The 25,781-nt window shown below is 46.6% G+C and overlaps 1 protein-coding gene across 6 annotated transcripts in view; it reads right to left on the reverse strand.

Annotated features, from left to right (window-relative positions):
• The window catches only part of CROCC2 (ciliary rootlet coiled-coil, rootletin family member 2), a 468,757-nt gene that overhangs the window by 274,859 nt on the left and 168,117 nt on the right, over positions 1-25,781 (reverse strand). For all 6 annotated transcript variants that reach the window (XM_063915774.1, XM_063915775.1, XM_063915776.1 and 3 more), the window contains exon 7: positions 23,916-24,081. In XM_063915774.1, coding sequence (XP_063771844.1) covers positions 23,916-24,081 — 166 coding nt within the window. The remainder of the gene's footprint in view (positions 1-23,915; positions 24,082-25,781) is intronic.

Consider the following 25,781-nt stretch of genomic DNA (forward strand, 5'->3'; position numbering starts at 1 on the left):
CAGCAGTCCCAGAATCAGTGCAGCTGTGTGTAATGGCGCCCAAACACTGTCAGGGAGTGAGGGAGACAGAGAGCAGCTCCAGGGCGGGAACATTTACTCTAAATGGTGCCCAGGGGCTAGGGGAGGGGCTACAGGCCAGAGCCTTATCCCCTTGCTGGACTTCACCACCGGGTGCTGCGGGCCTTAATAAAATGGATTATAGCCTTTATCCGACCTGTGCCCTTGCCCTGGTGGTCTAGTGGGTTCCCTGTACTGTCACAGTGTTCACGCCAGCGCGTGCGGCCCGCCTCCTAATGGCCGCAGCGGATTGCGATTTCCAGCAGGTCCCGCCTAGGGGCCCCTCTTACCTCTTCCCTGAGTGCGGCCACGTGATCCCGGAGAACTTCGGTTAGTGTGTGTGCCCTTGGTGAAGAACTGGAGCCTCCGCTGTAAGTACCCGGCAACCAGGGACGCGGGAGTATACAGCGCCGCTGGGGGAGGTGATGGAGCTGCAGCAGGAGATATCAGAATGATATCTAGCACTAGAGTGCCTCTTCTGCAGCCCTTGAAGTCTTCTATCTTCTTTAAAATAGCTCTTCTCAGGGCTGCTGGAGCAACCCTGCCTGTTAGCTGCCTGCACTGCAGGCACCAACTTACAAACTGAGCTCCTGTGTACGGAGGCGGGGTTATAGAGGAGGCGGCGCTATGCATCTTGGGAACAGTCAAAGCTTTTAGCCTGTTGGTGCCTCGGATCAAGATCCTACTCTACATCCCGATGTTATTCCCTGTGGAATACAGTGTACCCCGCTGCAGAAATATAGGTATGTATGTATGTATACAGATATAACAATCCACAGTAAACACTGGATGTATATCACAAAATACTTGTACTAAATATTCAGATAGCAGTACACTTGTTCTTAACTAACAATGTCTAAAATGACATGTAGAATAAAGTGTCTGTAAATGCACAGCACTGATGATACAGACGACTTTACAGAGGAGACAGTGCCCAGCAGTCCTGGAGATCAGCCCAGCTATGTAATAGCGCCAAAATCTCTTCAGGGAGTGAGGGAGAGAGAGAGATGCAGCTCCAGGGCGGGAACACCAGCAGTAGATGGTGCCCGGAGCTGGGGGAGGGGCTACAGGTCAGCGCCTTATCCCCTCTGCTAAACTTCACCACCGGGTACTGTGGAGCCTTTTACAAACGGATTTTAATAAATCCAACCTATGCTCCTTGCCCTGGTGGATATATTGGGGTCCCTGTGCGACACAGTGTCCACTCCAGCAGCGCGGTCCATCTCTTGGGACAGCGACCAGATCGCAAGTTACTGGCGGGTCCCGCCTGGGGGACCCTCTTACCTCCTCCCTTTAGTGCAGCCACGCGATCCTGGAGAATGACAGTGGTTGTGTGCCTGAAAGACCAGTGTGTTTCCGCTGCAAGTACCCGGGAACCAGGCCGCAGGAGTATGCAGCGCCGCTGAGGTAGGTGATGGAGCCGCAGCACAGCATATCATAAAGACATAGAAAGTGCTGCGGCCCTTGAAGTCTTCTAAAAAGCTCTTCTGAAAGCTGCCTAGCGCAGCCCCACCTGTTAGTGACCTGCACTGCAGGCACCAATTTACAAACTGAGCTCCAGTGCACGGAGGCGGGGCTATAGAGGAGGCGGTACAGTGCATCCTGGGAACAGTCAAAGCTTTAGCCTGTTGGTGCCTCGGATCAAGATCCAACTCTACACCCCAATGTTATTCCCTGTGGAATACCAGTGTACCCCGCTGCAGAATTTTATTTTTTCCTAATATCAACTTAATTTAAATTAGCAGAACATGTTTGAATGGGTTCCTATAACTGTGTACGTGGACATAGGGCCTGATTGAGGCCCACACACAGTCCCGATCTGGTCGCAAATGACCAATGGTTTTGGGACTTCACAGGTGCTGTGGCTGCAATGTTACTGTGACCCCAGTCGCAGTGCCCTAGATGGTGCAGCATGATTGACATGCTGCAGGCATTTTGGGGAGGAGGCAGGGAGTGCTTCTATACACGGAGGAGTGTCGCTTCCATTTTGGAGGCATGCCAAAGCCAGTGACTGCATCATCGTAGCAGTTTCCCAGTCCCTGGCAGTGCAGTTTTGACGGACGTCCTGCGTAACTTGTGGGTTACGCAGAGATCCAATGCTGTGATTAATGGCCATGATGTTGATTCAATGCAGCAGCCGATCAGAGAAGCTGGCAGTGGCCATTTTTACACAAGACATTGTATGCAGCTTTAGCATATTGTCACATAGCCGCTGCGTACAAAGGCCTGATTCATGTTTGTAAGTCAAGTAAATAAGCAACGTGGCAAAACCATGCTGCACTGCAGGTGGGGCAGATGTACAGATGTGTCCTCTTACATCATTGCTCTGTGTGCTACATGTCGCGTTACACATAACATGTGAGTGCTGTGTGACTCAGTAGCGCTGAGCGTCTGTTTTTGCATTTTTTTCCTGTGAAAATGTGTCTTAGACGCAAAGTAATGTAATAGGACGCACAAGCTTTTGCTGATTAAAATGATAGGTGGCATGCCTATATTCTGTGTGTGACTGTGACTTTATTTGCATACAAAATGCTATGCTACAGTGTTTTCCTATAACGTGGCATTTCGTATGCTGGTAGAGCCGCAATTACACACAGTATATAGGCATGCTGCAAATCATTTTAAGCTGCAGAAGCTGCTTGTGCGTTCTATTACATTACTTTGCATCTAGGACATATTTCCGCGGGGAAAAAAAGGCAAAAAAAAAATGTTCAGCGGTACAGAGTACCACCACGGCATGGCGAGACTTCAAGGGCTGTTTAGCATGACTGCAGCAAGGATATAAGAGGACACATCTGTAACATTACATAGATTTGGGTGTGGTGTGTTCAAACTGAAATATAAATTGCAGTGTAAAAATAAAGCTAACGTTTGTGGGCTACATGCAAAAGCAGCCAGTATTTACCTTGCACAGAAAACATATACAGTAAATGTATTTGCTCCCCTTGCATAACACTAAGGTTTGTTCCAGACACACAATTACTTGATTTTCTTACAAACATGAATCAGGCCCAAAGACCCAGTGGTGGTCACATTTCCACCTCTAAATCAGGCTCATAGTCTGACTACACTATCGGTGTCTGGGCACCAAATGGGCACATTTGTCAGTTTTGGGTGATAAAAGGGCATTTCCTCTCTTCACGTCAGTGACCTGGGAAGTGTGATGGACTCTAACAGAAATATGCAGTATCGGAAGAGTAACTATAGGACATGCCATCTTCTACAACACTTGAAGGTGTGGGTTCCACTTAAAAGTAGTGATGAGCGGGTTCGGTTTCTCGGAAACCGAACCCCCCCGAACTTCACCCTTTTTACACGGGTCCGAGCCATACTCGGATTCTCCCGTATGGCTCGGTTAACCAGAGCGCGCCCGAACGTCATCATCCCGCTGTCGGATTCTCGCGAGATTCGGATTCTATATAAGCAGCCGCGCGTCGCCACCATTTTCACTCGTGCATTGGAAATGTTAGGGAGAGGACGTGGCTGGCGTCCTCTCCGTTTATTCATTGGTGAGTTGATGCAAATATTTGTGCTTGCTTATATCATTGTGGGGACTGGGGAGCAGCTTTATATTAATATAGGAGGAGTACAGTGCAGAGTTTTGCTGATCAGTGACCACCAGTTTTATCCGTTCTCTGCCTGAAAAAAACACTCCATATCTGTGCTCAGTGTGCTGCATATATCTGTGCTCACACTGCTTAATTGTGGGGACTGGGGAGCAGCTGTATTATATAGCAGGAGTACAGTGCAGAGTTTTGCTGACAGTGACCACCAGTATACGTTGTCTGCCTGAAAAACACTCCATATCTGTGCTCAGTGTGCTGCTTTATTGTGGGGACTGGGGAGTCGGGACCACCAGTATAATATTATATAGGAGGAGTACAGTGCAGAGTTTTGCTGACACAGTGACCACCAGCATATATAGCAGTACGGTACGGAAGGCCACTGCTGTACCTACCTCTGTGTCGTCATTAAGTATACTATCCATCTACATTCTAATTCTATACCTGTGGTGCATTTTAGTTTTGCAGTTTGCCGACACAGTGACCACCAGCATATATAGCAGTACGGTACGGAAGGCCACTGCTGTACCTACCTCTGTGTCGTCATTAAGTATACTATCCATCTACATTCTATACCTGTGGTGCATTTTAGTTTTGCAGTTTGCTGACACAGTGACCACCAGTATATATAGCAGTACGGTACGGAAGGCCACTGCTGTACCTACCTCTGTGTCGTCATTAAGTATACTATCCATCTACATTCTATACCTGTGGTGCATTTTAGTTTTGCAGTTTGCTGACACAGTGACCACCAGTATATATAGCAGTACGGTACGGAAGGCCACTGCTGTACCTACCTCTGTGTCGTCATTAAGTATACTATCCATCTACATTCTATACCTGTGGTGCATTTTAGTTTTGCAGTTTGCTGACACAGTGACCACCAGTATATATAGCAGTACGGTACGGAAGGCCACTGCTGTACCTACCTCTGTGTCGTCATTAAGTATACTATCCATCTACATTCTATACCTGTGGTGCATTTCAGTTGTGCGCAGTATATATAGTAGTAGGCCATTGCTATTGATACTGGCATATAATTCCACACATTAAAAAATGGAGAACAAAAATGTGGAGGTTGAAATAGGGAAAGATCAAGATCCACTTCCACCTGGTGCTGAAGCTGCTGCCACTAGTCATGGCCGAGACAATGAAATGCCATCAACGTCGTCTGCCAAGGCCGATGCCCAATGTCATAGTAGAGAGCATGTAAAATCCAAAAAACAAAAGTTCAGTAAAATGACCCAAAAATCAAAATTGAAAGCGTCTGATGAGAAGCGTAAACTTGCCAATATGCCATTTACGACACGGAGTGGCAAGGCACGGCTGAGGCCCTGGCCTATGTTCATGGCTAGTGGTTCAGATTCGAATGAGGATGGAAGCACTCAACCTCTCGCTAGAAAAATGAAAAGACTTAAGCTGGCAAAAGCACAGCAAAGAACTGTGCATTCTTCTAAATCACAAATCCCCAAGGAGAGTCCAATTGTGTCGGTTGCGATGCCTGACCTTCCCAACACTGGACGGGAAGAGCTTGCGCCTTCCACCATTTGCACGCCCCCTGCAAGTGCTGGAAGGAGCATCCACAGTACAGTTCCTGATAGTCAAATTGAAGATGTCAGTGTTGAAGTACACCAGGATGAGGATATGGGTGTTGCTGGTGCTGGGGAGGAAATTGACAAGGAGGATTCTGATGGTGAGGTGGTTTGTTTAAGTCAGGCACCCGGGGAGACACCTGTTGTCCGTGGGACGAATATGGCCATTGACATGCCTGGTCAAAATACAAAAAACATCAGCTCTTCGGTGTGGAATTATTTCAACACAAATGCGGACAACAGGTGTCAAGCCGTGTGTTGCCTTTGTCAAGCTGTAATAAGTAGGGGTAAGGACGTTAACCACCTCGGAACATCCTCCCTTATACGTTACCTGCAGCGCATTCATCATAAGTCAGTGACAAGTTCAAAAACTTTGGATGACAGCGGAAGCAGTCCACTGACCACTAAATCCCTTCCTCTTGGAACCAAGCTCCTGCAAACCACACCACCAACTCACTCAGTGTCAATTTCCTCCTTACCCAGGAAAGCCAATAGTCCTGCAGGCCATGTCACTGGCAAGTCTGACGAGTCCTCTCCTGCCTGGGATTCCTCCGATGCATTCTTGCGTGTAACGCCTACTGCTGCTGGCGCTGCTGTTGTAGCTGCTGGGAGTCGATCGTCATCCCAGAGGGGAAGTCGGAAGACCACTTGTACTACTTCCAGTAAGCAATTGACTGTCCAACAGTCCTTTGCGAGGAAGATGAAATATCACAGCAGTCATCCTGCTGCAAAGCAGATAACTCAGGCCTTGGCAGCCTGTGCGGTGACAAACGTGGTTCCGGTATCCACCGTTAATTCAGAGACAACTAGAGACTTGATTGAGGTACTGTGTCCCCGGTACCAAATACCATCTAGGTTCCATTTCTCTAGGCAGGCGATACCGAAAATGTACACAGACGTCAGAAAAAGAGTCACCGGTGTCCTAAAAAATGCAGTTGTACCCAATGTCCACTTAACCACAGACATGTGGACAAGTGGAGCAGGGCAGACTCAGGACTATATGACTGTGACAGCCCACTGGGTAGATGTATTGCCTCCCGCAGCAAGAACAGCAGCGGCAGCACCAGTAGCAGCATCTCGCAAACGCCAACTCGTTCCTAGGCAGGCTACGCTTTGTATCACCGCTTTCCAGAAGAGGCACACAGCTGACAACCTCTTACGGAAACCGAAGAAGATCATCGCAGAATGGCTTACCCCAACTGGACTCTCCTGGGGATTTGTGACATCGGACAACGCCAGCAATATTGTGCGTGCATTACATCTGGGCAAATTCCAGCACGTCCCATGTTTTGCACATACATTGAATTTGGTGGTGCAGAATTATTTAAAAAACGACAGGGCCGTGCAAGAGATGCTGTCGGTGGCCAGAAGAATTGCGGGCCACTTTCGGCATTCAGCCACCGCGTACAAAAGACTGGAGCACCACCAAACAATCCTGAACCTGTCCTGCCATCATCTGAAGCAAGAGGTGGTAACGAGGTGGAATTCAACCCTCTATATGCTTCAGAGGATGGAGGAGCAGCAAAAGGCCATTCAAGCCTATACATCTGCCCACGATATAGGCAAAGGAGGGGGAATGCACCTGACTCAAGCGCAGTGGAGAATGATTTCAACGTTGTGCAAGGTTCTGCAACCCTTTGAACTTGCCACACGTGAAGTCAGTTCAGACACTGCCAGCCTGAGTCAGGTCATTCCCCTCATCAGGCTTTTGCAGAAGAAGCTGGAGACATTGAAGGAGGAGCTAAAACAGAGCGATTCCGCTAGGCATGTGGGACTTGTGGATGGAGCCCTTAATTCGCTTAACCAGGATTCACGGGTGGTCAATCTGTTGAAATCAGAGCACTACATTTTGGCCACCGTGCTCGATCCTAGATTTAATACCTACGTTGTATCTCTCTTTCCGGCAGACACAAGTCTGCAGAGGTTCAAAGACCTGCTGGTGAGAAAATTGTCAAGTCAAGCGGAACGTGACCCGTCAACATCTCCTCCTTCACATTCTCCCGCAACTGGGGGTGCGAGGAAAAGGCTAAGAATTCCGAGCCCACCCGCTGGCGGTGATGCAGGGCAGTCTGGAGCGAGTGCTGACATCTGGCCCGGACTGAAGGACCTGCCAACGATTACTGACATGTCGTCTACTGTCACTGCATATGATTCTCTCACCATTGAAAGAATGGTGGAGGATTATATGAGTGACCGCATCCAAGTAGGCACGTCAGACAGTCCGTACGTATACTGGCAGGAAAAAGAGGCAATTTGGAGGCCCTTGCACAAACTGGCTTAATTCTACCTAAGTTGCCCTGCCTCCAGTGTGTACTCCGAAAGAGTGTTTAGTGCAGCCGCTCACCTTGTCAGCAATCGGCGTTCGAGGTTACTTCCAGAAAATGTGGAGAAGATGATGTTCATCAAAATGAATTATAATCAATTCCTCCGTGGAGACATTCACCAGCAATTGCCTCCAGAAAGTACACAGGGATCTGAGATGGTGGATTCCAGTGAGGACGAATTAATAATCTGTGAGGAGGGGGATGTACACAGTGAAAGGGGTGAGGAATCGGAGGATGATGATGAGGTGGACATCTTGCCTCTGTAGAGCCAGTTTGTGCAAGGAGAGATTGATTGCTTCTTTTTTGGTGGGGGCCCAAACCAACCAGTCATTTCAGTCACAGTCGTGTGGCAGACCCTGTCGCTGAAATGATGGGTTCGTTAAAGTGTGCATGTCCTGTTTATACAACATAAGGGTGGGTGGGAGGGCCCAAGGACAATTCCATCTTGCACCTCTTTTTTCTTTCATTTTTCTTTACATCATGTGCTGTTTGGGGACAATTTTTTTGAAGTGCCATCCTGTCTGACACTGCAGTGCCACTCCTAGATGGGCCAGGTGTTTGTGTCGGCCACTTGTGTCGCTTATCTTAGTCACACAGCGACCTTGGTGCGCCTCTTTTTTTCTTTGCATCATGTGCTGTTTGGGGACTATTTTTTTGAAGTGCCATCCTGCCTGACACTGCAGTGCCACTCCTAGATGGGCCAGGTGTTTGTGTCGGCCACTTGTGTCGCTTAGCTTAGCCATCCAGCGACCTCGGTGCAAATTTTAGGACTAAAAATAATATTGTGAGGTGTGAGGTGTTCAGAATAGAGTGGAAATTATGGTTATTGAGGTTAATAATACTATGGGATCAAAATGACCCCCAAATTCTATGATTTAAGCTGTTTTTTAGGGTTTTTTGAAAAACACCCGAATCCAAAACACACCCGAATCCGACAAAAAAATTTCGGTGAGGTTTTGCCAAAATGCGTCCAAATCCAAAACACGGCCGCGGAACTGAATCCAAAACCAAAACACAAAACCCGAAAAATGTCCGGTGCACATCACTACTTAAAAGTATTGTAAGATGAAAAAAAAATAGCTGCAGCAACAAAATGATTTTAAAGGGAAAGCAAATAATAATAAAAAATAAGATTTTACTCCCCGGTAAAACTATTTCTCGTAGTCCGTTGTGGATGCTGGGGACTCCGTAAGGACCATGGGGAATAGACGGGCTCCGCAGGAGACTGGGCACTCTAAGAAAGATTTAGTACTATTGGTGTGCACTGGCTCCTCCCTCTATGCCCCTCCTCCAGACCTCAGTTAAGGAAACTGTGCCCGGAAGAGCTGACATTACAAGGAAAGGATTTTGGAATCCAGGGTAAGACTCATACCAGCCACACCAATCACACCGTATAACTCGTGATAAACATACCCAGTTAACAGTATGAACAAACAACAGAGCATCAATCAACGGATGCCAACATAACATAACCCTTCATTAAGCAATAACTATATACACGTATTGCAGAAAGTCCGCACTTGGTACGGGCGCCCAGCATCCACTACGGACTACGAGAAATAGATTTACCGGTGAGTAAAATCTTATTTTCTCTAACGTCCTAGTGGATGCTGGGGACTCCGTAAGGACCATGGGGATTATACCAAAGCTCCCAAACGGGCGGGAGAGTGCGGATGACTCTGCAGCACCGAATGGGCAAACACAAGGTCCTCCTCAGCCAGTGTATCAAACTTGTAGAATTTTGCAAAGGTGTTTGAACCCAAGTAGCAGCTCCGCAAAGCTGTAATGCCGAGACCCCTCGGGCAGCAGCCCAAGAAGAGACCGCCTTCCTTGAGGAATGGGCTTTCACTCATTTTGGATGCGGCAATCCAGCCGCAGAATGAGCCTGCTGAATCGTGTTACAGATCCAGCGAGCAATAGTTTGCTTTGAAGCAGGAGCACCCAGCTTGTTGGATGCATACAGGATAAGCCGTGAGTCAGTCTTCCTGACTCCAGCCGTTCTGGTTACATAAATCTTCAAAGCCCTGACTACGTCAAGCAACTTGGAATCCTTCAAGTCACGAGTAGCCGCAGGCACCACAATAGGTTGGTTCAAATGAAAAGATGACACCACCTTTGGCAGAAATTGCGGACGAGTCCGCAATTCTGCCCTGTCCATATGGAAAACCAGATAGGGGCTTTTACATGACAAAGCCGCCAATTCTGACACACGCCTAGCCGAAGCTAAGGCCAACAGCATGACCACTTTCCACGTGAGATACTTTAGCTCCACGGTCTTAAGTGGCTCAAACCGGTGGGATTTCAGGAAACCCAACACCACGTTAAGATCCCAAGGTGCCACTGGTGGCACAAAAGGGGGCTTTATATGCAGCACTCCCTTAACAAACGTCTGAACCTCAGGAAGTGAAGCCAGTTCTTTTTGAAAGAAAATGGATAGGGCCGAAATCTGGACCTTTATGGACCCTAATTTTAGGCCCATAGTCACTCCTGACTGTAGGAAGTGCAGGAATCGGCCCAGCTGGAATTCCTCTGTAGGGGCCTTCCTGGCCTCACACCAAGCAACATATTTTCGCCATATACGGTGATAATGCTTTGCTGTCACGTCTTTCCTAGCCTTTATCAGCGTAGGAATAACTTCATCCGGAATGCCTTTTTCCGCTAGGATCCGGCGTTCAACCGCCATGCTGTCAAACGCAGCCGCGGTAAGTCTTGGAACAGACAGGGCCCTTGTTGCAACAGGTCCTGTCTGAGAGGCAGAGGCCATGGGTCCTCTGTGAGCATTTCTTGCAGTTCCGGGTACCAAGTCCTTCTTGGCCAATCCGGAACAATGAGTATTGTTCTCACTCCTCTTTTTCTTACGATTCTCAGCACCTTGGGTATGAGAGGAAGAGGAGGAAACACATAGACCGACTGGAACACCCACGGTGTTACAAGTGCGTCCACAGCTATCGCCTGAGGGTCCCTTGACCTGGCGCAATACCTTTTTAGCTTTTTGTTGAGGCGTGACGCCATCATGTCCACCTGTGTCAGTTCCCATCGATTTGCAATCTGCGTGAAGACTTCCTGATGAAGTCCCCACTCTCCCGGGTGGAGGTCGTGTCTGCTGAGGAAGTCTGCTTCCCAGTTGTCCACTCCCGGAATGAACACTGCTGACAGTGCTTGCACATGATTCTCCGCCCAACGAAGAATCCTGGTGGCTTCCGCCATTGCCACCCTGCTTCTTGTGCTGCCCTGGCGGTTTACTTGGGCCACTGCAGTGATGTTGTCTGACTGAATCAGCACTGGTTGGTTTCGAAGCAGAGGCTCTGCTTGACTCAGGGCGTTGTATATGGCCCTTAGTTCCAGGATATTGATGTGCAGACAAGTCTCCTGACTTGACCACAGCCCTTGGAAGTTTCTTCCCTGAGTGACTGCCCCCCATCCTCGGAGGCTTGCATCTGTGGTCACCAGGACCCAGTCCTGTATGCCGAACCTGCGGCCCTCGAGAAGGTGAGCACTCTGCAGCCACCACAGAAGAGACACCCTGGCCCTGGGGGACAGGGTGATCAGCCAATGCATCTGAAGATGCGATCCGGACCACTTGTCCAACAGATCCCACTGAAAGATCCTCGCATGGAACCTGCCGAAGGGAATGGCTTCGTATGACGCCACCATCTTTCCCAGGACTCGCGTGCAGTGATGCACCGATACCTGTTTTGGTTTTAGGAGGTCTCTGACCAGAGTCACGAGCTTCTGAGCCTCCTCCTCCGGGAGAAACACCTTCTTCTGGTCTGTGTCCAGAATCATGACCAAGAAGGGCAGACGCGTCGTAGGAATCAGCTGCGACTTTGGAATATTCAGAATGCAGCCGTGCTGTCGCAACACTTCCTGAGAGTGTGCTACGCTGATCAGCAACTGCTCCCTGGACCTCGCCTTTATGAAGAGATCGTCCAAGTATGGGATAATTGTAACTCCTTGCTTTCGAAGGAGCACCATCATCTCCGCCATTACCTTGGTAAATATTCTCGGTGCCGTGGACAGGCCAAACGGCAACGTCTGGAATTGGTAATGACAGTCCTGTACCACAAACCTGAGGTACTCCTGATGAGGTGGATAAATGGGGACATGTAAGTAAGCATCCTTGATGTCCAGAGACACCATAAAATCCCCCTCTTCCAGGCTTGCAATGACCGCTCGGAGCGATTCCATTTTGAACTTGAATTTCTTCAGATAAATGTTCAGAGATTTTAAATTCAAAATGGGTCTGACCGAACCGTCCGGTTTCGGTACCACAAACATAGTGGAATAGTAACCCCTTCCCTGTTGAAGGAGGGGAACCTTTACCACCACCTGCTGGAGATATAACTTGTGAATTGCCGCTAACACTACCTCCCTTTCCATGGGGGAAGCTGGCAGGGCCGATTTTAGGTAACGGTGAGGGAGCGTCACTTCGAATTCCAGCTTGTATCCCTGAGACACAATTTGTATAGCCCAGGATCCACCTGTGAGCAAACCCACTGGTGGCTGAAATTTCGGAGACGCGCCCCCCACCGCTCCTGGCTCCGCCTGTGGAGCCCCAGCGTCATGCGGTGGATTTAGTGGAAGCCGGGGAGGACTTTTGTTCCTGGGAACTAGCTGCATGGTGCAGCTTCTTTCCTCTACCCCTGCCTCTGGCAAGAAAGGATGCACCTCTGACGTTCTTGCTTTTTTGTGAACGAAAGGACTGCATTTGGTAATACGGTGCTTTCTTTGGCTGTGAGGGAATATATGGCAAAAAATTTGACTTCCCAGCCGTAGCTGTGGAAAGTAGGTCTGAGAGACCATCCCCAAACAATTCCTCACCCTTATAAGGCAAAACCTCCATGTGTTTTTTAGAGTCGGCATCACCTGTCCATTGCCGAGTCCATAGGACCCTTCTGGCAGAAATCGACATTGCGTTTATTCTAGAGCCCAGCAGGCAAATGTCCCTCTGGGCATCCCTCATGTCAAAGTCAGAAAAATATCTCTATGCACACTACCATATTTGCACCTCACACAGGTCCGTGCTGCGCGTGCGTACGCTCTCCCGTACGTGCGCATACTCACAGTCGCGGGCACCCGCAGGCGCATGGTATGCGTATTTACGGTAGAGTTTACACGATCGTAACGTGCGACTCAATCATTACATATTTTCACTAATAATGTATTTTGAAGATCATGGTCCCTTTGATAGATTCTGAAAGTTTGGTTAATATAGAATGTTCATGAACAGAGAAATCCCTCTTTGTTTGATACGAAGGGTCAGACAGGAGTAATACAGTGGTGTTTAGTATCCATCGGAAGAATATTTAATTAGAAATATTCCGGTGTTGGTTTGAAGCAGATCAATCGCTCGTGCGAATAGTTATGGACATAAGAAGTTTATGAACATTTACTTTATTTGCACTTTATTACCCATGCGGCGGGAAACCCAGTTTCCCTCCCACCTGAGCAGTTGGAAATAGTCACAGCCAACCTGTATGAATCAACCTATGACCTTTTGTTATAATGCGAAGCCGAATTCCTGTGTCCAATGAACAATGAGATTGTAGGGACCATTGAATTGTATTGTGTGTGGGGCATAAATAGGCAGGCCGACCGTATCCAGTTCACTCTCTTCAACGGTTCTCATTGCTGATAATCGGGAGCTGGATATCGAGGCGCATGCGATCGTTTCCCCTTGTGCGTAAGTTTTCTCCGCAGTCATATTGTCTTGATGTTATTATGAGCCATCTCTCTCTCCTCTCTTTTTCCCTTATTTTCCCTTGATTGTATTGTATTGTATTGTATGGTATTTCCTGTGTAATTATCTGGTTAGTTAGTCTATGTTATATTGTAGTGTATGCTTTGTACTGTGATTCTTTTGCAAGTATAATAGTCATAATACATATAATAGGTTTTGGACCCTAAGCCCAGGTATCTGTGTATTTCTTATAGTGTTAAGTATTCCCTGAGCGTCGGTGACGCCCAAGCAGCTTTGTAGTTAATCAGGTTACACCAGGTTGCATTTACACTCTATCACCACACTAAGGTTTACTGTATATTTCGTTGTTAATGGTATAGATATAAAGGTTTAACGTCGTAAGCGTCTGCACCGCTGGAGATCTCCTCGTGGTCCCAAGCGTCCGCTACGCTATAGCGAATCATTACGTTAGTCGGCAGCCAATAGCGTGCCTGCCTGTGATCTCTGGGCCGTAAGCGAACGTGACGCTTGAGCGTCTCGACTACGGTTGAGCGATCGTTACGCAACTGGCGTACCCTTACGGTACTTCTTACGTAGATAGCGTACAGTGTTCTTAGACCTCTTAAAGTGTTTTATATACGATAAATATTTAGCTTTATCAATTGGGGGCCGTCCAGTCCTTCACATATCTGCACTAGGTAATATCAGCAGACATTATCCATCAGCAAAGGGCGGGAGGTTGTATCCCTCGTAGTGCTGACGGGATAAGCGTCTGCTTCGCTTAGGTAAAGGGTGCTGAAGGAATCCGGGAACCGGAGGTAAGAGCAAAACGCTAGTGTCTTTTAAAACTGTTTATTTTTCTGTCTTGCACGCACACATATATATCTGCATTTCCTTTTCATTTGTGTATTTTCGTATGTCACTCTCCTGTTTGCCAGTTTATAGTTGATAAACGTGCTGAGAGAGATTTGCCGCTATTTCAATAGTTTGAGTAAAGGTAATATAGTTAAAGTGTAGACAAACACACAGTTTTTGCCTGGGAGATAAGGCGAAGTCAGTGTGGTGTGTGGTAGATGATCAAGGATCATCTACATTGATAAAAGTATAAATTGTGTTACGGTGGATCTTTGCTTTGCGTACACGTGTCTCTAACAAAGACTTGCGTACGCAATCCAAAGGCCGACGCACGCAGCGTATATTACGCAACGGAGCGTCTGGGTACGCCCACGTAACTCAAACAACAGGCGATAAGTAGCGCAACGCGGTAAATAACGCAAAGCGATAAATAGCACAAATTGATTTCAGCTTTCCAAAACTTAGTTTAAATATCTTACTTTACTGCAACACCTCTGGGGAGAGCTATCAGACTACGGGAAATGATTTTTTTCTGATCAGAAAACTATAAGAATGATAGTGGGTTGAAAACGGTATGAGTGTATTGAATCCCGCTTTGTGGACTTTGTGATCTATGTGATAAAACGGTATTGAATCCCGCTTTGTGGACTTTGTGATCTGTGTGATCTATGAGCACGGCCTGAAGTGAAAACGTGCAACAGAGTGTGATAAAGTTTTCGTTGTATTACGCTCTGGCCAATGATCCTACCATTTATGGGCAACAAGTGTCTATAAGTGGTACGATTGGACCGCACGGTTGTATGTGTGACCAATAACGCAACGTGATATGAGGTCGTATATCCATGCGTAAATCTTGCCCTCATACGTGTTGTAGGGAGCACATGCAAGCGTGATCTGTGTAATAGGGCCTGCAACGGCTACACGTGTCTGCTAGAAGGCGGACCGGAGATACCCGGAGCAGAAGAAGTTCAGTGGAAGAGCTTTAAGGATTTCCAACGAAGTTCTGTGTTTGGTGCATTTTAGGAAGTTTTTCTGTGTTAGAAAGGTCCACAATGGCAGCCAAGTGCACAATACAGAGACGGTCGGAGGTCAGGATTCAGACTCCAGAGGCTTGCAGACCCCGAGGGTCTGCTCGGTTAGTAATGTGGAGGAGGTATGGTCCCCACACTGAGACCTTTTGTGATGAATGGACACGAATGACTGCGGGGGATAAGGCACCATTTCCCGGGATAGGTAGTTTTGACTTAGAGGTGTTGCATAATTTAAGGCGGAGGATCGGTCTCATAAAATCCTGGAAACAACGAGTTAAAAATGATGATTGTTTGCAGATATGGCTACAGGAAAGTGACATGCAGAGAAATGTAACTTACATACCTAACTTTCATCTTGAGAGGAGAGACATGGCAATGGAGGGGATTATGGTTGCGGAGAAAAGCACAAGGGTGAACAATAAAAACGCTCTTAGCAACTGTAGTATAGATGATAAGAATAAGTGTAATAAATGTAACAAAGATAATTGTAATACTGTTGAATGTACAACTATTAACCCATGCAAGTCGCACCCCATGTTAAACTTTCCTCAGGAACACCAACAAGAAAGTGAGCCCAGAACGATGTCGGCACCTCTTCCAGCAGCCATCACACAAGACATCCAGGTGGACGCGACCAAATCGGTAAAGACTGTAATCAAACCCCCTAATGGAGGGTCAGGTGAGGTCGTGTCCACAGGTACGTATGGTATTATACATTACGCACAAACAAATGTACCTCATATTGTAGAATCAATTCAGAATGACGTTACTGGACTTAATCCTGTCAGGGTAATTGCAGTACCAAATGGGAAAACTGACTCTTCAGGAGTCACCCCCGTCAGGAACATCGCCATGTACTGCCCCTTTTCCCGAACAGAATTAAGAACAATTCTGTCTGAATTTCCTGATCCCAGGAAAGACTTAGTTGCTTGTCAAAGATACATTAGAGTGCTAGGACATACTGCAGAGCCAAATAACAAAGATTGGAGGACAGTTTTGAGGGCATGTTTACCCCCCGATGTTGATTCATTGAAATTTATCGCTGATTGTAAGCTAGATGAGGAAGTGCCACTAACAAACGAGTATAACCAAGATAATGTAAAAAGAATCAATCTACAGTTGAAAGAATATTTTCCCACAGTAGTAAAATGGAATAAAATCTTTACAATAAAACAAAAAGAAGGTGAATCCGCATCAGAGTATTTTCACCGGGCTCTGCAGGATATGGCTAGGTACACGGGTATAGATGACATTGACACTAACGTACACCACAGAGAGGTAGCTGTGTCTGTATTAATGGACAGCTTAAAAGACACACTAAAAATCAGGGTACAAACCTCCATACCTCACTGGAGAGGCATCTCGGTGGCTGCATTAAGAGAGTCCGCTATCGAGCATGACCGCAATATCCAAAGAACCAGGGAAGCGCAGGGAGAACGGTTGATGGCGATGAGCATCCGAGCGTTTGAGGAGGCATCAAATCAACCAAGACCTCAGGTCATTGATACTTGGAGGAAACCAAGGATTTGTTATAATTGTAGAAGAGAAGGGCATTATGCCAGCAACTGTAATAACCCACATAAAGTCAGACCCCCTAGACCAAGAAATGAGCAAAGTTATAACACACAAAATTATAATCAGGGATAATATAGGAAAAATTTTGGCCCACACCCATAATGTGCAGTCAGGAAAGGTGATCATTAGGACTGATGGTAAGCCTGAGGTTATAGTTAATAAATTGGGAGGTCATTCCCTGAAAACACAGGAATGACCGGGTGAAACGTTGTAAATGTATCTGTGAAATGTTTCGTTTTCTCTCTCCCCATCTCTGACGATTATTGGTAGGATTCAAACATTGCATACATACTTGGTCTTTGCAGAAGTCTACCAAACCCCAGCATGACCTATCCGCACCAATGTATTCTGGCCAGATACAGACAATGGAATATGGAAGTGCTGGGGGGAGGGACTGCGCAAGGAAACCATTGGACATGTAGATATGACAGCCTGATGATCTGACAGTGTTTTGAAATGTTTGAAAAATGTTTTTTTTTTCTCTTTTCCTATTGATGGCTATTGTTGATTTAAGTAATATACACATGCACATAAATTGTTCTCTCTCTTTGTTTTTTTTTTGCTGTTGTTGTTTTCTCTCTCTTCTCACTCATGCTTTCATGTTTTAAAGATGGTATGTCACCCATCAGTTAGACAAATGGTAATGTAAGATTTTTGCTCCTTACAGAAAGATCGCTGGTTTGGAGGGAATATTGCATCACCAGAATGTTCGTTTGGAAGACTGAGAGACAGCACCTTTGAGAAGACAGCAGAACAAGAAGAACAACAAGACGAGAGAACTAATTATCGTAACAAGTTTCTCTCCCCCTCAAACTGATTTTCTGTACCCCCATTACAAATTTCTTCTTTTCTCCTCCTGTAAGATGGACTTGCCCCAAGAGACTGTGATCTGGATTTTCCTGTTGACCATGATGTTGACCAGAGCAGTCTGTTCCGGTGAGAGTATCAGTGAGGTCGTGAAAGGATCCAGAAAGGTCCTGATGATAAAGATGGAGGTGTAAATTTCCAATAGCAACCCAATCACCAAGCAAAGGCGAGTACCGGAAACGATCTAGCAGCCATGTTATTTGTAAACATTTTTCTTTTAAGGATTATTAGCTGAAGAAAACTGTATCTGTAGGCTCTGTGATAATGTCATTGAGGATGGGTGTATTAAGAAATGCCAATCCAGTTTTAATATCCATATGGACCGGCATCCCTTGAGTGACTATCACTCTTTAGTGGGTAGTGTGCTTAATAAAACAGATTGTTGGGTATGCTCTCAAGTACCTCAAGGTCACAGAAAATCAGGGCTAGTACCATTTCCTTTAACGTTAGGGGAGGTACTTGAGTTAAATGGTGGGAGACCGGTGGACCGGAGGTTTAATATCTCCAGCCCTCCTAGTTTGAAGCTCCACCAATACCATGTGGATAGGTCCCTATTATGTTTCAACATCTCCAATCCCCGAAAGCCGGGAAATTGGGAAGTGTCATGGAGTAACCAAACCATGACCTTTTCGCATAGAGCAGATAGAATGCCTACAGATACAGAGCTTGTACGCCACATAGCCAGTAGAGGAAAATCTTTCCGGTATAGGTATACCTTAGGAAATAGGATTACTAGAGTTGGAGAGGTATCACCAGGATACTGTGCACATATCGTACAACCTGATACGTGTACTAAGCAGATGGAAGAATTAGGGTTAGGAGATTTCACATGGAAGGTGTGTAATATGGTTATGTCCTACTCCGTCCCATATGTTCTCCCCGATGATGCATATTTCATATGCGGGAGAAAGGCGTACAAGTGGCTTGCCCCAAACTCTGAAGGATTGTGTTATATTGGAAAAGTACTGCCTGAAGTAATGACTGTATCACATGACAAAATGAAAGACATACACCGTGGTGCCCAAGCTCCTTATACTCACACCCATTACGAGCACGTTGTTAAAAGGCACCTGATAGAGAAGACAGAGCATCCGGCCTCTGATCTGATAAGTGAATCCACCGGGATTCAATTCTTAATCGCGTTAGATTTCACCCGCACCGCTAGAGGAGTGCTGAATTATAAATACATATCGGCGCTCGCAAATTTGTTAGATAATATCACTGAAATGTATGATGACATGTTTAGATATACTGGAAGGGAACTTCAAGCTTATAAAACAGAACTGGTGCAGCATAGAATGGTTCTTAATTACCTCACAGCAGTGACAGGCGGATATTGTGTTACATTGGCAACACAGTATGGCGTGAAGTGTTGCACGTATATCACGAATAGCACCGAGGATCCGGTCGAGGTCATAGACCAAAAGATGGACGATATTCTCCAATTGAAGTGGGAATTTCGCCGAAAACACAATCTCACTCTTGCTGCTGTAGGTAATGAGCTGACTGGTTGGGTGTCATGGTTGAACCCGCGAAATTGGTTCTCCGGTTTAGGAGACTGGGCTCAAGGAGTCATAATGGATGTTGGGAAGTTTCTCCTATGTATCTTAGGTGTTGTCATATCGATTGGATTGATATTTAGATGCGGTCAGGCTTTAATGAAGTGCAATCATCGTACTAGGGTAATGAGTTTAAGGAGTGAGGAAACTGTAATTAACCTGGACTTGATTTATGACCCAAATGTAGAAACAATGATGTGATGAAAATGCGATTTCTACGGTCCGTTTCTTTCACCTGTTTTTCTGTTTTTCTCCAAGATAAAAAGACCCCCTTGGACGAGGAAGTTGACAAGACACTATACTGACAACGGATTGACCAAAGAAGAAGTTTTGACCACTTTAGATACGGACATTTGATGAACTTTGCCATGGATCCCCAGTTTCCCTAGAATTCTTAAACTCACGCTAGCCCAACATTTTTGTAAATCTATTGGCATTGACAAAGCTTTTTGCTCGCACCTAATGGGCAAAACAGCGCAAAGAAGACGACTTTCAACTGATACCGAACAAAACCTCAATCGACGACTGTACATTTACCTGACATAGAATACCACCGCATTTACCGTAATTATGTCTTTTCTTCATTTCTACAACCCACAGGTAATGACACACATAGTCGATAGGGAATACAGGCACAGATATCAGCAATCACATATCTCCCCCATTCATGTATCATCAACTAAAATGTGCTTCCCCATTTTGTTACAACCAAAACCGAAAAGAGCTCGGTAAAGTTTGACAGCCCATCCACAGACCCGTACCACGGGATAAGAAGGAATTCAAATGTATACTTCGCAATACCTCGAAGCTTGATTTACAACACGTACGGCACGATGATACATGACCCCCCAAACATGGACTCATACACATGCTTCTGCTATCTCACTAGGTCATACCCTCTTCCCACCTACTCCTCACTCCTCCCTTACCCAACCATGGAAATGAATTAACCCCTAACATATATTTTTCTTTTTTGAAATGTTTTCAGGAAGTGGCAGTTATTGTTGACTGCCAAAGGGTGGACTGTCAAAGTCAGAAAAATATCTCTATGCACACTACCATATTTGCACCTCACACAGGTCCGTGCTGCGCGTGCGTACGCTCTCCCGTACGTGCGCATACTCACAGTCGCGGGCACCCGCAGGCGCATGGTATGCGTATTTACGGTAGAGTTTACGCGATCGTAGCGTGCGACTCAATCATTACATATTTTCACTAATAATGTATTTTGAAGATCATGGTCCCTTTGATAGATTCTGAAAGTTTGGTTAATATAGAATGTTCATGAACAGAGAAATCCCTCTTTGTTTGATACGAAGGGTCAGACAGGAGTAATACAGTGGTGTTTAGTATCCATCGGAAGAATATTTAATTAGAAATATTCCGGTGTTGGTTTGAAGCAGATCAATCGCTCGTGCGAATAGTTATGGACATAAGAAGTTTATGAACATTTACTTTATTTGCACTTTATTACCCATGCGGCGGGAAACCCAGTTTCCCTCCCACCTGAGCAGTTGGAAATAGTCACAGCCCACCTGTATGAATCAACCTATGACCTTTTGTTATAATGCGAAGCCGAATTCCTGTGTCCAATGAACAATGAGATTGTAGGGACCATTGAATTGTATTGTGTGTGGGGCATAAATAGGCAGGCCGACCGTATCCAGTTCACTCTCTTCAACGGTTCTCATTGCTGATAATCGGGAGCTGGATATCGAGGCGCATGCGATCGTTTCCCCTTGTGCGTAAGTTTTCTCCGCAGTCATATTGTCTTGATGTTATTATGAGCCATCTCTCTCTCCTCTCTTTTTCCCTTATTTTCCCTTGATTGTATTGTATTGTATTGTATGGTATTTCCTGTGTAATTATCTGGTTAGTTAGTCTATGTTATATTGTAGTGTATGCTTTGTACTGTGATTCTTTTGCAAGTATAATAGTCATAATACATATAATAGGTTTTGGACCCTAAGCCCAGGTATCTGTGTATTTCTTATAGTGTTAAGTATTCCCTGAGCGTCGGTGACGCCCAAGCAGCTTTGTAGTTAATCAGGTTACACCAGGTTGCATTTACACTCTATCACCACACTAAGGTTTACTGTATATTTCGTTGTTAATGGTATAGATATAAAGGTTTAACGTCGTAAGCGTCTGCACCGCTGGAGATCTCCTCGTGGTCCCAAGCGTCCGCTACGCTATAGCGAATCATTACGTTAGTCGGCAGCCAATAGCGTGCCTGCCTGTGATCTCTGGGCCGTAAGCGAACGTGACGCTTGAGCGTCTCGACTACGGTTGAGCGATCGTTACGCAACTGGCGTACCCTTACGGTACTTCTTACGTAGATAGCGTACAGTGTTCTTAGACCTCTTAAAGTGTTTTATATACGATAAATATTTAGCTTTATCACTCATATATAGGACAGCGTTTTTGTTTATTCTAGAGCCCAGCAGGCAAATGTCCCTCTGGGCATCCCTCATATATAGGACAGCGTCTTTGATATGCCCCAGGGTCAGTAAAATAGTCTCCCTGTCTAGGGTATCTATCTCCTCAGACAGAGTATCTGTCCATGCTGCCACAGCACTACACATCCAGGCCGAAGTAGAGTACTGGAATGTGTATAAACAGACTTCAGGATACCTTCCTGCTTCCTATCCGCAGGATCCTTTAGGGCGGCCGTATCCTGTGACGGCAGGGCCACCTTCTTAGATAAGCGTGTCAACGCTTTGTCTACCCTAGGGGAGGATTCCCAGCGTAACCTGTCCGTTGGCGGGAAAGGATACGCCATAAGTAATCTTTTGGAAATCAGCACTTTCCTATCAGGAGAATCCCACGCTTTTTCACATAATTCGTTTAATTCATGTGAAGGGGGAAAAGTCACTTCTTGCTTTTTCTCCCCAAACATATAAACCCTCTTGTCAGGGACAGGGTTTTCCTCCGATATGTGCATTGCTATAATCATGTAGCGGATGGCTTTAGTCATTTTAGGCTGCAACTTTGCATCATCGCCATCGACACTGGAGTCAGAATCCGTGTCAATATCTGTGTCAACAATTTGGGATAGTGGGCGCTTTTGAGACCCTGACGGCCTCTGAGCTGTAGGATCAGACATGGGTTGAGACCCTGACTGTCCCAAGGCTTCAGCTTTATCCAACCTTTTATGCAAGGAGTTTACGTTATCATTTAACACCTTCCACATATCCATCCAATCAGGTGTCGGCGCCGTCGGCGGAGACACCACATTCATTTGCACCTGTTCTGCCTCCACGTATCCTTCCTCGTCAAACATGTCGACACAAACGTACCGACACACCGCACACACACAGGGGATGCTCTAATTGAGGACAGGACCCCCACAAGGCCTTTTGGGGAGACAGAGAGAGAGTATGCCAGCACACACCCCAGCGCTATATAACCCGGGGATTACACAGTAACTTAGTGTTTACCCAGTAGCTGCTGTATATTGATCAATGCGCCTAAATTTATGTGCCCCCCCTCTCTTTTTTACCCTCTTTCTACCTTGAGACTACAGGGGAGAGCCTGGGGAGCTTCCTCTCAGCGGCGCTGTGGAGAGAAAATGGCGCTGGTGAGTGCTGAGGAAGAAGCCCTGCCCCCTCAGCGGCGGGCTTCTGTCCCGCTTTCTGTGTAAAAATAATGGCGGGGGCTCATACATATATACAGTGCCCAGCTGTATATATGTGCCTTTTGCCAAGAGGTATCATAATTGCTGCCCAGGGCGCCCCCCCCCTGCGCCCTGCACCCTACAGTGACCGGAGTGTGTGGGTAGTGTGTGAGCAATGGCGCACAGCTGCAGTGCTGTGCGCTACCTCATGTGAAGACAAGAGTCTTCTGCCGCCGATTTCGATGTCTTCTTGCTTCTGCCGGCTTCTGTCTTCTGGCTCTGCGAGGGGGACGACGGCGCGGCTCCGGGAACGGACGACCAAGGTTAAGATCCTGTGTTCGAACCCTCTGGAGCTAATGGTGTCCAGTAGCCTAAGAAGCGCAACCTAGCCGCAGTTAGTAGGTTTGCTTCTCTCCCCTCAGTCCCACGTAGCAGAGAGTCTGTTGCCAGCAGAAGCTCTCTGAAAATAAAAAACCTAACTAAAATACTTTCTTATTAGCAAGCTCAGGAGAGCTCACTAAAAGCACCCAGCTCTGGCCGGGCACAGATTCTAACTGAGGTCTGGAGGAGGGGCATAGAGGGAGGAGCCAGTGCACACCAGTAGTACTAAATCTTTCTTAGAGTGCCCAGTCTCCTGCGGAGCCCGTCTATTCCCCATGGTCCTTACGGAGTCCCCAGCATCCACTAGGACGTTAGAGAAATAATAGTTTCAGTCCTGTTGTGGATGAACGGAGTACAAGATCAATCACTAAGGGCCAAATGTAACAGCCTGCAGGGTGTGGAAAGTGACAATGTTTTGGAGATTGAGCTATGAGACTTAAGGCAACAATTTTGAAGGTAACACCAGTTTGGTTTTGCCTTTAAAACAGTTGCTGCTTTAAATCTTGTGGCTTAATTGTCCATACCTCCCAACATGACCCTCTCCAGGAGGGACACAATGCTCTGCTTCTGGACTTCCCTCTTAATTTATGATTGCCATCACCTGTAGTGAAACACCTTTCATGTCCATTAACCTGTTCAACACAGGTGCCGGCAATCGTTAATTAGGAAAAAAGTCCAGAAGCAGAGCATTGTGTCCATCCTGGAGAGGGTCATGTTGGGAGGTATGATTGTGTACAAACAGTATGTTCAGCAAAGCACAGAGACTATTACATTTGGATCTAATACTCTGTTTCCTATATATCAATTGCAATGACCTCTTTCTCTTTCTTCCACTCAGACTCCCGTTGCTCCAAGTCGTTGCGTGTCTTGTGGAGTTCAGCGGTCCGGAGTCTCAGGTCCTCTGTCACTTTGCCATTCACTAACTGCAGCTGGTCCATCTGTTCCCGTAGGGTCATGTTCACCTGTGCTAGGCTGCTGCTCCTGTAGAGGGATAGGGATGCTATCATTTACTAAAGGACCAATGTGTGAATTCAAACAGACCAATTGCAATAAATTCATAGAGATTTATATATGAAACTTTTCTATTATAGTGCTTTATATAGAGAAAATAATATGCTGTTAAATATACTTAAAGAGACATTAACAGTAAAAATTAATTTTTGCTTAACTTTGCCTATCACAAGGGAATGTGATGCAAGACATGACTTCATGTTATCCTGTGTAGGCTATGAATTTTACAGGGTGGTCTTCAGTTTGCCGGCTGTCGGGATACCGGCGCACAGTATACCGGCACCGGAATCCCGACAGCCAGCATACCGATACCTTTTCTCCCTCTTGGGGGTCCACGACCCCCCTGGAGGGAGAATAGATAGCGTGGCGCGCTTAGCGCGCCACCGTGCCCGCAGCGTGGCGAGCGCAGGGAGCCTGCAAGGGGCTAATTTGCGCTCGCCCAACTGTCGGTGTGCCGGCAGTCGGGATTTCGGCGCCGGTATGCTGGCCGCCAGGAGCCCGGCCGCTGGCATACCCTACTACACCCGTTTTATATGCTAGCACTTTCTGCTCGATGTCATATTTTGGACCTCTCAGGATCTGAGCATTAAGCCCCACCCCTAAGCATGCACATATATACCATGCCACCATACTACAAGCAAAACTACCAAGAGGGATTTGGTGTGGCGGTGGTACTGGTGAGGCTAAAGTGTACCTGGGCCTAGGCATGCCAAGAGAAACTTGATCCTTGGGGGTAATTCAGACCTGATCACTAGGGTGCATTTTTTGCATCCCTGCGAACAGTTAGTCGCCGCCTACAGGGGGAGGAGGAATTAGCTGTCCAGGTGTGCGATCGCATGTGCAGAGAGCTGCACAAACAGCAGATTGTGCAGTCTCTGCACAACCCAGGACTTACTCAGCCACTGGGATGATCGGGCCGGAGATGAAGTCACGAATCCTCCGACAAAACACCCGGTTCCTCCTGCGTTTTTCCGGACACTCCCTAGAAAGTCAGTTGCAGCCCGCAAACACCCTCTTTCTGTCAATCTTATTGCGATCTCCGATGCGATCGGATTTTTCGCACCATCCCATCACTGCCAGGCGCTCCCCGTCGCTGCAGACCGTCACGTCTGCGCATTGCGGTGAATACGCATTTGCAGTTCAGACCTGATCGCCTGCTGTGTGAAAACGCACAGCAGAGATCAGGTCTGAATTACCCCCTTTCAGCAGGATGGAGCAGTCGGGGCCCGGAATTCCCATTATGTCATAACTACAGTAACACCACAGCGTGACCACTAACCCTTCCACTGGGACTCAACATATCTCAACACAAAGAGACAAGGTAAAGTACTGTAAGAATATTTTTATATAGTCATTCCTTAATATTTTCATTAAACTTGGATAAATGGCTCATTAGATAACAGTGCAGTCCCTTTAACAGTTAAGATTATATGATTAGAACTATGGCTATGTACAGTTCTTTCCTATAGTTATATCCTGAAGCATTGGTGCATTTGCTGTCTATGAAAAGCATTTAACAATAGCCTCTGCGCATATTGGCCCTCATTCCGAGTTGTTCGCTCGGTATTTTTCATCGCATCGCAGTGAAAATCCGCTTAGTACGCATGCGCAATGTTCGCACTGCGACTGCGCCAAGTAACTTTACTATGAAGAAAGTAATTTTACTCACG

The sequence above is a fragment of the Pseudophryne corroboree genome, chromosome 4 (assembly GCF_028390025.1).
Source record: "Pseudophryne corroboree isolate aPseCor3 chromosome 4, aPseCor3.hap2, whole genome shotgun sequence".
Lineage (NCBI taxonomy): Eukaryota > Metazoa > Chordata > Amphibia > Anura > Myobatrachidae > Pseudophryne > Pseudophryne corroboree.